The 13,371-nt window shown below is 39.8% G+C and overlaps 1 protein-coding gene across 1 annotated transcript in view; it reads right to left on the bottom strand.

Moving 5' to 3' along the window:
* BMPER (BMP binding endothelial regulator) overlaps nucleotides 1-13,371 on the bottom strand; it is a 243,543-nt gene that overhangs the window by 81,785 nt on the left and 148,387 nt on the right. The window contains exon 11 of the mRNA XM_023191705.1: nucleotides 10,890-10,935. Coding sequence (XP_023047473.1) covers nucleotides 10,890-10,935 — 46 coding nt within the window. The remainder of the gene's footprint in view (nucleotides 1-10,889; nucleotides 10,936-13,371) is intronic.

Here is a 13,371-nt window from a genome sequence, read left to right as displayed (position 1 = left end):
TTACCTCTAATGCCTAATATGATCAAGAGTGGTAGGCAGAATAATGGACCCCCAAACATGTCCATCTTCTAATGCCCAGAACCTGTGACTATGTTATTTACATGGCAAGAGGGAATTAAGTTTGCAAATGGAATCAAGGTTGCTAATCAGCTGACCTCAATATGGGCACTTCTGAAAGGGGTGAATGTATTCACAAGGGCCCTTAGTGAAAGAGGAAGGCAGGTGCATGGGCCTTATAGTGTGAAAGGGATTCAACCTGCTGTTGGCAAGTCTGAAGCTAGAGGAAGGGGTCAGGAGCGAAGGAATGTGGGCAACCTTCAGAAACTGGAAAAGAGAAAAACAAACAAACCAAAAAACGGATTCTATCCCCTAGGGCATTCAGAAGAAACACAGCCCTGCTGACACCTTGATTTTAGCCCACTGAGACCCTTTTCAGACTTCTGACCTCCAGAACTGTGAAACAATATATTTGTGCTGTGCTAAGCCAGTGAGTGGTAATTTTTCAACTGTAGCCATAGGGAACTAGTACACGTAGGAACATTAAACGTGGCTAGTATAAAATAACTAGTGTATGCCAAGTACCATATCAGATGCTTTACATATTTTCAGTATCCCCTTTCATCCTCACTATCCCCTTTCATCCTCACTATGTCTGTGCACATTGTATATTCATACCCTAATACCCTAATTTTTTAGCAATGAGTTTGAAGAAGTTGCCTTATTGCCCATGGTTTCTCAGCCAATAGTTGTAAAGGTGGAATCCAACCCAAGACACTGTGGCTTCAAGGCCATTCCTTTCCCCACAGCATCCTGCAAACTTGTTAACTAGCTGGGGTCACAGAGCTCTTTGACAATCTGAAGAAATGTGTAGATACTCATATCCTCTCAAACGTAGAGGTTCATAAAGACTCTGTCAAAAGACTGATCAATGCTGTCCTACGAGTCTGGGAAGTTTAGATTAAGAACACCTATCTATAAGTTAATTATAAATGATAATATATGATTCCCTTATATAATGTGTTTTTATTTCATCTCTACAACTACATTAAATGTTTCTGAGCTCAGGGTCTGTATCAACTTTTTATTCAGGTCCTCCACAGCACCTTCTGGAATGCCGAAAGCTCACTGAATGTTAATATACAGTTCACACAGAAGATGCATTTTTGCCACTCTCACTATCCAAGATCCGACCTTAAAACATCTTCTTCTCTATTTAAACCAGAAGTTTTTATTTATCAATTGAGAGAACAGTATATCTGACCTAAAGAGATGGGTTTCACATCTCCAAGTTAATCCGGCTTCCAGCTTTAAAGCCTCCTTGGAGTTTGGCAGACATTGAGCATATTATTGCTTTTAAGTGTCCTGTGTTTGAATCCTGATTTTGTCACTTAAGACTTATAAAATCATGCACAAACTACCTACATAACCTCAATTTGTTTGCCTATAACATGACTTTAAGAACAATTACCTTGCAGGGTGATTATAAAGACAGCACTGCAAAGCTGCCAAGATCGTAAGAGATACTCAGAGTAGTCATTATTCATTTCCTTATTATAAATGTTAAGCAAATCTAGCAAATAGTTCTCTACCGCTGGCTAAAATGGGGTTGAGAAAGACTGTAACAAACTTAGAAAGTATAGATTTGTTGAAAAGACAAGGTAAATCGAGGTAGTCTACAAAAAACATAAAATACAAATTTGGGGCTAGAATGAAGTAAGCCTTCTAGTCCGAAAGAAGAATGTAAATAAAGTCATGGACATAGATAAGAGGGCAGCTTACACAAGAAGAGCAGGAGGCCAATCAGACCGGAGTGCAGAGCTGCTTTGGGAGATACAACACACCCAAGTTGTCTAAATAAATTGGCCCGAGATCCATTGCCAGCCTGAGAAGTTTAAATGTATTCCAAAGAACCAGCATTTCTTGATATGTTTCCTGTGAAACATCAATCCTGCCTGTTGCCCTGCCAAAATAAGTAGAAATTAAAATAAAAAAAAAAAAGCTCTGCCGCTCAAATTAGTTTTGGAGGCGCTCTATACTCCATCAGCCTCCTTCACCATGCACATCAGCATATTAAGGGCTCTGAGAATTCTGCAGTAAGGAAACACATTTAAGTTTACTTGACCCAGCATTTCCTGAGTGTATTTAATCACAGAACCTTGTTTTGAAAATATTACTCATTATTATCCCTCAGCACTAGTGTTTTATAAAACAAATTCTGGGAAACTGCAAGAGACCAGTGAAGGAAGTTGGCATAGGTCTCCATGAAAGCCAAGTTTGGGTTCTGACAGGGGTGTGCAAAAAGGGGTGAAGGAGAAGAGAGATGGAGATTACATACAAGCAATAGGATGAGTGTCCAGCTGCCATGGGAATGGCAAGGAAAGTATTTATTCAAAAAACATCACAAAGAGACAATCAAGCAAACCTGATGATTGATTAGGAACATGGGGGAGAAATGCCAAAAGTATGAGAAATAACATTAAGGTTCAAATCTTGTGCAGCTGGGACATGGGGGCGCCAGAATTCAGTCAGCAAATAGGGATTGGAAACAGCCATTAGCCCCTCCATCCAACTCCCAGCTCAACTAACTGGGGGAGTCAAAGGTAGAAACTATTAACAAAATTCAAATGCAATACTTTGAAAGAAGAATGTGTTCTCCAAGAAGCTGAGATCTACCACATTAGCATCTTGTTAAGAAGTGATATGTTAAGGACCTCAAAGCTTAAACAAATCTGAAACCAGAGTGAGAAAGTACAGAAAGGGCACCATGAAAGTGGAGCTGTGGGTTTACAAGATGAAAAAGCAAAAAGTAAAACAACAGATACTTGCACTAAAGAAGGATACGGGAAGTCAGAGAAGAGGGGTGGAGCAATGAGTGAGGGCAGAGAGTACTAATACGGAAGGGAATAGAGATAAGGAGAAAGAATGACAGCATTCATGAATATGAATTTCACATCAAAGGGCCATACATAGCACAGCTAATGAGTCATCTCTCCATACTCCCAGCAAAGGTTACAACTGAAGTATTGTAACCCAAGAGACTGAAGAGGTTAAAGTGACCTCATAAATGTAGGTAAGTTTTTTAAAAAGTGAGTAAATAACAACCACTTGTAAGTAGAAGCCGCTAGTCATGTATAAAAGAAAGTAACTGGCAAACCTCATATCTATTTAGAAGTGACCCTCCAAAATGAATAAAAATTTAGTCAATAGAGAACAGAGAATAGTGCATAAAAGTTTGGGCTTTGGAGTCTCGTAGGCCAGTGTATTAGCTGACCACAAACTATTTAATTTCTCTCACCCTCAAGCTAACGATGGCTTCTAATTCATAGGAACATGGTAAGGATTAAATGGCAAAATGGAGAGCATTTATCACAATACCTGACTGATATGGACTAATGTTCAATAAGTCGCCGTTAGTTATAGGAGCAATTGCAGAGGTGGTAGAAGTAGCAATTTTTGTTGCTTTTATTTTGCTCATAGGAGATGTGACCTCCAAAGAGGAATCAATCTGCCTCAGCTCTGCATATAGTAATGTATAATTAATTATACAGTACTTTCCACCAAGTGTCCCTTTTTTAAGTTTCACAGCTTGGGGTTTCTATTGTTCATTTGTTTTGTCATTTAGCTGTATTTTAGGTGTGTCATTACCAAGGCGTTTCCATCACACATAACCTCAGTCAAAACTGGATACTTGCAACTTTACTGAGATTCAATGTGGCAGCCTTGGCTATATTGTACCAGATGTCTAATAATGAATTCACATATCTTTTTCTATATAAAATGCATTCTTTCAAAATTAAGCAAGAAACTAGCTTTTAATTGAATTATGTCATAACGCTACATCTATATTAAATATAGCTTTCCCAAGCAAAAATCCAGAGAGGCCTGTGGAATGAATACTGGATTAGGAGATTTTTAAAAAGATGCAAGTCTTCATCCCAGTTCTCTCAGTTAGTACTGCTGTGAGTCTCAGTTTCCTCACCTGCAAAGTGAGAGGTCTGATCTCATATTAAGGTCCCTTCACTTAGAAATTTCCTGATGCTAAAATGGTGATGAGCTCCAGAGGCAGGGCAACTCTGCTCATACCCATTCCTGGTGGAAATTATACACAGAGTTATTTCAAGTTTAAAACTATATGTACTTAAAAAGAAAATTTGGGGAGATCTTCACTTGACCCCAGTAACTTGAGTTACCAAGAGAAAAAAAAAAAAACTGGAAAAACTACTAGACATGGAAAACAAACAAAATGGAAAACCAAGCCAATTTGATTTGTCAGTGAGCTCAGAGCATACCAACCACCACTTCTCTGTACTTGAGGAGAAAGATGGAGATGGCACAGTAGAAGAAAGCCTGGGGACTTGAGTCTCCATTTCCACCATGGTGTGGTTGGAGGGACAACACTGTTAATTGGAAATTCCTCTTAAGGTCCTTCACCAGTCTACAATTCTTACAAGTTTGAAAGCCCTCCAGGCCTTCTCTTCCCCTTCTTAACTTTGACTGGTTATCAAACTGTACAAAATGACAAGGAAGCTAAGGGAAGTAATTCCAGACCAAGCTTTCGGGCCAGCTACCCGGTTGGAATTCAAGCTCCACACCTACCTTGAGCATCCTTCTTAACCTCTAAGCCTCAGTTCCTTCAACTGTAAAATGGAGCTAACAGCACTATTTGACCACAAGACGGCTGTGATAATCAAATGAAACTAAATGAGACTGCCCAAGAGAGTGTTTAGAGACGGCAGATACCAAATAAATATTAGCTGCTGCTGTTGCTGGTGGTACTACTGTTGTACTATTGCTATTATTGTTTTCTACGGATGATGACGGTGGTGATTGTCAATTCATCAAATAATCACTTATCAAGGACTTACTGAGTACTAACACCCTGTGGGAACTGACAGTAGGTGGTAGAGAAAAGGTGATTCCTAATTAACTTCAGTCTCCTTCAACTCTGTACTAATTTACAGCAAGAAAAATTAAAGTAACAATATTCCTTAGAGCAGAACAGCATATAAAACAGAAAACAAACTGATTTCCTCACGCTCCTTCCAGCCTGGTTTCTACCAGTGTGGGATCTCCCAGCCACCATGTGTGGTACAGCGGGTTTTATTTGCCACCCCTGTCTGCTGTTTGGGCCTGAGGAGCAGTGTCAAGTCCGACACCAGATGCTGGAGCAGAAACTTCAGTGGCCACTTAGCTTAACACCTCCTTGGCAGGGCTAAAGTCAACACCACAAATTCCTATTCTACAAGCATCTTGAGCTCTGGTTTCGAATTTCCTTGCTTTCCTGAGTTAAGGACAGACTCTTGGTGTTAAGGGACCTGGAGTTGCTTACAGCCCCTGAGGCCAGAAACCTTGCTCAAACACAAAATCACTAACTTGCAGAACCTCTGTCAGTGGAGATTTCTCATAAAATGGGCCCCTACGTTACTGTTTCATTATTTTTTTTCCTAGGGAAATAAATGAAATTGTTGTTATATTCTCCCCCTCCTACAGCCACTCTGTTTAATTGGAGCTACCTGTACGCATCCCAGAGGGTTTAAGTCAGATGTGCCAAAATGAGTGGCTGTGGTGGGTGCAGGCAGCAGGCAGGGCACCTAGGAGAGCAGACACACCAAAGCAGCCTGCACACAGCTGGAAACTAACCCTGGGGGGTTTAAAAAGTCACCTGGCAACTGTGAGCCTCCTCCCACCCTGAGCTGCTGAAATTTGATATTTCCTGTTACTTGTGGGACATGTAGTTGAGGTTATTTCAATTAAATGCACATCTGTGCTCGGCATATTCAATCAGCCTCAGTGTTATGTAATCATGAACTTGTGTTTTAACCTGGGAATCTGATGGTTAGGTCTGATGTAGCTACAGGTACAGCTTAATGAACCTATGACAGCAGGGACTGGGCATGTACGTCTGGGCTGCCTTTGTCTCTGCTTTTGTAGATGGCTGAGAGATTCAATTTTCTCATATACTCCATCTGTCAATCTCAGTCTGTCTCTCTGCCCCTCCCTCCAGCCCTCTCTCCCTCTCTTTCTCTATACACACCTCACACACACCGTTCCTATTAGTGACAACTTGGACACTATGTATTATTTCCATGTCAGAAAACAGAGGCCCCTATGTTACTGTTTCATTATTTTTTTTTCCTAGGGAAATAAATGAAATTGTTGTTATATTCTCCCCCTCCTACAGCCACTCTGTTTAACTGGAGCTACCTGTACGCATCCCAGAGGGCTTAAGTCAGATGTGCCAAAATGAGAGGCCCGCCAGCAAAGAATTTATCTGATTCAGGTCTCTGTTGGGTGGTTAGATCAAGATTCTACCTACTATTTGCCAACACACAGTAAAACAACATTTGGCGTAAACAAAATGCTACACACAAAACAGGCAAGTGGCTCCCTGTCACCTACTCCGTGTTCATGTGTGCCCAGCCGAGGCAAGTCCGGACTGACTTAAGGCTAGAGCCTCACACTTTGGCAAGAAACAGCATTTGCAAGAAAGCTTTATAAAGTTTGTGTAGCCTACTTCAAATATTTTATTTTAAATAAATCATCAAAATCAAATCTAATTCTTTTCCGTTGAAAAGGGAGAAAGAGAGGCTGTTCCATGTTATAAAGAGACAGCAATGCTTTTTCATACTTCCTTCAGGTCTGATTTTCAGAGGACTTTTGTTCCCCTATTTTGAGAGAGTCATCATTGCTCCTTTAGGCCAACCCTACAAAAACTGTCCTACTGTGGCTAGGACAACAGTTTGTGCCTCCTCTATTATTTCTTACCTACGGAATTGTAAATTACCATTACTGCTGACTGTTATAAGGAGAGACCCGTGAGAATGTTCTCACATGTACTTCAAGTTTCCTCTTCGTTACTCCTTTCAAAGATCTGAGACAGCCCCCAAACACTACCAAGATTAAAACTAACCCAGGCAATAAGTGAGAAATTCTGTGGGATTTTAGGAACAGATAATGTAACGCCACTACTGCTGGAAATAATGCAACATTCATTTAACTACCACAGGTCACCAAAATAAATTGGAGAGTATTTGAAGCTCTGTCATCAATCCATTGAATTTACATATGCATTTATGTGTGCACGGATGTATTCTTGCCTCCGTTCAGAAAAGGGTTGGAGGTAGCTTACAGACATGCAAAGTAAATAGTTGAAAACACACAAGAGTGGATATATATGATGAAGTCGGGAGTAAGCCTATTACTCAAAACCTGCATGCTTTTAGAGGTGGAGTACAAATTTATTTTTAGCTTCCTAGCAACAAAAGTAAAGACAGTAACTTTTTAAAATCATTCAAGATATAATTATGCCTTCATAATTTTTTGCAGGGTTAGAGAATTAAAATACGGAAACATACTCAATTAACCCCAAAGGCTTCTAGGCTCACTTTACTCTCCCACTGCATCTAATCCACAGGTGTCGAGAGTTAGTTAGTGCTACTAGTACCACAGGTGCTCATGTCTGCATTCACCCATGCTGTTTCCTCTATTTGGAATGCCTGTGGCATCCAACAGGGGTAATTTTGCTCCCCAGGGGACATCTGGCAATGTCTGGAGATATTTTTGGTTGTCACAACCTTGCAGGGGATGCTACTGGCATTTAGTGGTTAGAGGCCAGGGATGCGGCTAAAGACCCTGCAATGCACAGGACAGCCCCACAACAGAGAATGATGTGGCCAAACTCTCAGTAAGACTGAGGTTGAAAACTCTGCGGTAACATCATGGAGAGTGAGTGTGTGTGTGTGTGTGTGTGTGTCCGAGAGAGAGGGAGAGACTGTATGTGTTTTAATAAGACATAAATTAGTTGTTTTTCTGGCTTTAGAAAACACTAGACTTTTTTGTAGTTTCATCCTTGCTTTCTCTGCTCTAGAAATCCATTTTTCAAGAGAGCTCGCATAATTTACAGAGGAAAAAATGTGCCCAAAGGTTTGTTTTGAATCCTGGATATAATGACAAAGAAATTTCAAAGTAGGAGGTCTCGAAGCCACAGCGAAAGGACATCAGAATAAATTTACCTGAATGTGCTATGAAAAACTGGGCATTGCTTAAAAATTGGAAGTCATCCCATCTCTTCACTCAATCTGAACAAATAAGCCTCGCCAAATAGAATGCGTTTTACAGCAATGATGGAAGAACTGCTGGAGAGCAGGAGAGAGTAAACAGATGGAAAAAACACCAAAGGAAATTGAGAAATAGCCATCTGATGATAGAATTGAGACTTGGACAGAGAACCACATGCATGGGCTCTTCCAGCACTGACTGACCTGCTCCATGCAGGTGCAGAGTCACTGTCCTCCCCGTGCCCCTCCAGCTGGGTGGTTTTCTCCCTTGCCAATTGCCTCTCTCAGTGATAGAAGGCATGAGCTTATTCACATGGTTAACACAATATGGTACTTAATATTACCAGTTTAAAGCTTGCTCCTATTTTATAATACCTTTCCTTCCATTTGTATTCTTTTCTTTTTCTTTACAATGTCACCAGTTTTCTAGACATGGAAAGTCCAGCTCATAATGAATAAACTAATAACCGAATGTAGCTTTTCTCTCAACTATCTCAATAATCACCTATTTGATCCTTGCAAAACAAAGTCAAATAATTCAAGATTTAGATTGTTTCTTACAAGATTGGCATTTTTTTTTTTTCTTTCTGAGACAGAGCCTTGCTCTGTCATCTAGGCTAGAGTGCAGTGGCATGATCTCGGCTCACTGCAACCTCTGCCTCCCAAGTTCAAGCTATTCTGCCTCAACCCTCCTGAGTAGCTGGGATTTCAGGCCCACACCACCACACCCATCTAATTTTTGTATTTTTAGTAGAGAGTGGTTTCACCTTGTTGGTCAGGCTGGTCTCAAACTCCTGCCCTCAAGTGATTCTTCCTCCTCAGCCTCCCGATTACAGGCATGGGATTACAGGCATGGGATTACAGGCATGAGGCACTGCGTCCAGCTGGTCATATGTTTTTATGAAGCTGCTAAGCAGTGATCCTGCCTGACAACAATGTGATTGGCAGATGTAATGAGTCCATGCTCATGCAAATTGAAAGAGTTAACTGGAAAATAACAGTCATTCCTATGAGGTCTGTCTCTGCTTCAACTAGGAGACACTTTATGGGGAAATGCAAACATCTCCATTGACATGGACACAGGAAAACTTCATCAATGCAGACTCTATTCTGCTCATCTGGAAAGGAATTAACTGGAAGGCAGCCTCTGAACCATCCATAAACAAAGTTTCCTCAGGGTTTCTGGGAGGATGATTAAATGTATTAGATTGTACACGTGTTTTTAAATCAACTGGTGTGTTAATCATAGCTAATTTGTCTTCCTGCATTATTCCCTACTAAGTCGTATTTCATTGGCCTCCTTTGAGTTATTTTATTTACTTCATTATCTTTAAAGTAAACCCTTTTTATTAAATCTATAATTAAATTTTCATTAATTCAATCAGCATTTTATCCAATATGTAACTATTTAATAGCTCTCTGCTTCTAAAAATAGTAACATGTATAGTAGATAAATATTATATTTAATAGTTTTATATAAATACACACACACACACACACACATAATGACCCTGCATATCTATTATACAAAGGTACTAATCAATTAAAAAAACAACAGAGTCTAGTAATTCTAGTAATGTAAACTCTATTTTAGAGAAGAGGAAAGAACAAACCTGTGCCCATGTGAAAGCTGCTTTCAACTGTCTTCCACTCCACTTCTCTAAACATAACTGGTTCATAAAATACGCTGATAGATTTTATGACTTTGTTAATCCTACTTATCATACATGGGAACTAACTTGACAGTGATATTACTAATATGCCTCTTTCAGTAAAACACTCCAGGAAGCTATCTCAAAACCATATGAATTTCAGGAGGACTAAAATGGCAATTTGCTAATAGATCTAGGTGTATGTCTACATGTGGGGCTGATATGAAGCCATTGCTATGCTCTGTCTATATGATCAGTAGTACAGTCTCAGACGGCTTTCAGAATAGGCCATGCTTAGAAGGAACTTTCAAGAATACAGTTAAAAACAGTCATGAATCACACAACAACATTTTGGTCAATGATGGACCACATATAGGACTGTGGTCCCATTGGAATATAATACTGTATTTTTACTCTACCTTTTCTATTTAGATACACAACTGCTTACCATGTGTTACAACTGCCTACAGTATTCAGTACAGTGACATGCCATACAAGTTTGTAGCCTAGGAGCCACAGGCTGTACCATATAGGCTAGGTGTGTAGTAGGTTATACCATCTAGGTTTGTATAAGTGCACTCTACGATATTCACACAACAACAAAATCGCCTAAGGATGCATTTCTCAGAAGGCATTTCGCATCCTGTTAAGTGACACATGACTATAATAAGATGGCAAAACCATCAGCCTAATGACTTCTTGTTTTCTCTTTGCCAACAACAAGACTGGATGCACCCAGGTGACGTGGTGATGAGGTAGGGTGAGGGAGCAGAAAGTGCAGCTGTTTGGTTTTATAATGGGAGAAGGAAAGCCCCTCCTAGACTTTGTATAATGTTTGGTTTTACCGGATAGCATTATCTTAACCGTGATGACTACAAATGCTATTAGCAGTTAAAATGCACATTAAGTTATCTGGTCCTTTTTAAAACCTAATCAAACCATTTATCTTCTTAATTTCTCATTGCAACAAATTCTGATGGAAGTATCTATACTTGTCTCAACTGTACTTCTGTGGGAGAACTACAATTGACGTAAAATGTCTGTAGGGAGGTCAGATGATCCCATCCTATATATACCTACAAAAATAAAATGTGGGGGAAACATACACCCCTATTTTTCTTGTCGCACTATAAAAAGCAAAACAAATACTAATAGCATATTTTCAAAGCAATAAACTTACTTTCGGTGCAAATAGGACAGCATCCTTTTCTGTTGAGAATTTTGCCCTAATCAGAAGAAAAACAAATAAAAAGTTAATGTTAAAAAAAAAAAAAAGGGTCTGCTGAGGACAAATATCTTTTTAAAATCTAATACAAGATAAACCAATGAAATCACTCCAAGCTGTACTTGAACTCAATGCCCAGATGGTGATGATGATGCTGAAAATGAAGTTTCAAGTATCAGGTTCTAAGGCCAGGCAAAGTCATTCAGTAAACTTTCCTGTTTTTATCCTCCAAGAAATATAATACCTAAACGGCTCACTAGTGTGATTTCTCTCACATGGAAGGAAGATGAAGACAGTCTGGACTCAACCTTTTCATTGGTATTCAAATCTAGCCCTTTAGAGAACAAGGGCACACACATAAAAATGAGAATTCTCTGTCAACCTATAGATCCCTACAAGACCTTCTTTCTGTCTTTGCTTGTTGGAGAAGCTTAAACAGTAAACTGTAATCCAAACTCAGGAATCACCAGCCCTATGGATATGGGCAATATCTGTGCTACAGATCAGATTCAGTCAGATTTCTTGTTTCAGAAAGTGGCATGTTGTCCATGTTGAATAACTGTTATGCACTCAACGCCAAGGAAGCTGAGAATTTTGAAACACTGGGTAATGTTTCATTACCTTTCTGGAAATACACTGCAATTTCCTACATTGCACGTCTTTTAAGTCTTTTTAATGCATGACATTTAAAGGAGGTGACATATTCTCAGGACTCATTTCAGAAAATTAGTTGTCTTATCTCCAACTCAATGGTTAATCACAGAGAAAAAGAAATGTAGAAAAAGTTTAACATTTAGAGAGCACTTGCTATATAACAAACATCTTATTTGATATTTTACTTATGTTATCCAATGTCGGGTTAGTGATAAGGATTTAATGAGTTAATACTTATGACCTATTAAGATTTAATGAACATTAGAGATTTCATAATCACTGTTATTAAGATACACAAGAACCTTATGAGCTGAGTATTTCCCTTTTTATGGGTGAAGAAATTGATGTCATGCAACACAAGGGTAGTAGAACCAAAAATCAAACCTAATTTTGAATGGAATTAGGTTTGATTTTTGGAAACCTAAATGGAAGTGTCCCTAAAGGACATTTTCTTCCCACTGCAGTTTTGTCCTCTTGAGTCCTTTCTCTTTAAGATAATTTAATATTTATCATCTGCTATACACTAGACTGAGTGCCATGCATTCCTCATACTTTATCATTTAAATTTCACAATAACCCTCCACACGCGGTTGTCCTTATCCCCTGTTTACAGGGAACTAAGGAAACAGACCATGGAGAGGTTGCCAAGGCTCATGTCAAAGCCACACGGCTCACACACTGCTCATTCACTCACTCACTACTGGTCAGTTCCATCAAGAGTAGGCTTAAGTACTCAAAAAGAAAAAATCAGATTGACTTAAAGGATTCTGGTTAATTATTGAAGATCTTTAATCAGGTCTGATCTATTTTTGCATCAGCTAGGCCTAAAATGAACCATTAAAGGCTTTGACAACTTTGAGTGAGACTTAAAACTCAGTCCCAGCCAGTCATCCCATAGTGCAGGAGCATCACAACATATTTTCATTGCCTAGAGCTCTGCTGTCAATTGCAATTTGGCACAGGGGTCTCTTTTGGTTTCTCAAGACTGAAAGCAGTTGCAGATGAAGCCAAATGAGGTCAGCTCAGGCCGAGGGAATGACGGTCCCAAGAGGATTAAGGTGCTCTATCCCAATGCAGCAGAGCCGCCTTAAAGCCAAGGTCCCAACCAAACATGACTACAATTCCCTACATCCACATCTCAATGGAAACTTCCATCTCTTGTCTTCAGAAAATGAAAGTGGCAGTGATGACATCACTAAATTAGATGGGGGAATAAATCAGGTACAAGCTGCAAAGTCAGAGCACCTGGGTAATATGCATTTAGCTGTAAGACTCTGGTCGTGCTGCAGGCTCATCCATAAGCAGGGTCTAGAAATAGCACCTACCTCAGAGGGGTGATGTTAGCATTAAATGAGATTAGCGTTGTGACTATAAAATCTCAGTACGTATTAGAGACGGAGAGATGACAGTGTCCTGATGAGCCAGTCCCCACTGCAGCCCTCATAGCCCTTCTCACAAATGGCACTCCTTTGCATCTAGGGGAGTTGCAGGCTGGCGGGGTGGTGAGCGGGGGCAGGGCAGGATAGACAGGGAATCCAATCATAAAACCCTTCTTCCACAAGAGACATTTACATCTGGAAAAAGAGATATGCAGTAGCCAGGAAAGACAGAGCAGGGAATACAAGCTCCTCTCTCTCTCTGTTTTTTTTTTTTTTTTTTTTTTTCCAAAATTTCCTCAGGCAATGTAGGGGAGGGGAAGTAAGTTTTTAACAAGATTTCCATGGTAGATAGAGCCGAGTTATCTTCTGCCGGTCCCTGAGAAGGGAAAGTGTGAACTGGAGGA

This window comes from Piliocolobus tephrosceles, chromosome 8 (genome assembly GCF_002776525.5).
Source record: "Piliocolobus tephrosceles isolate RC106 chromosome 8, ASM277652v3, whole genome shotgun sequence".
Classification (NCBI taxonomy): Eukaryota; Metazoa; Chordata; class Mammalia; order Primates; family Cercopithecidae; genus Piliocolobus; species Piliocolobus tephrosceles.
The sequence above is the reverse complement of the archived record's forward strand: the minus strand, read 5'-3'. Positions and strand labels throughout refer to the sequence as shown.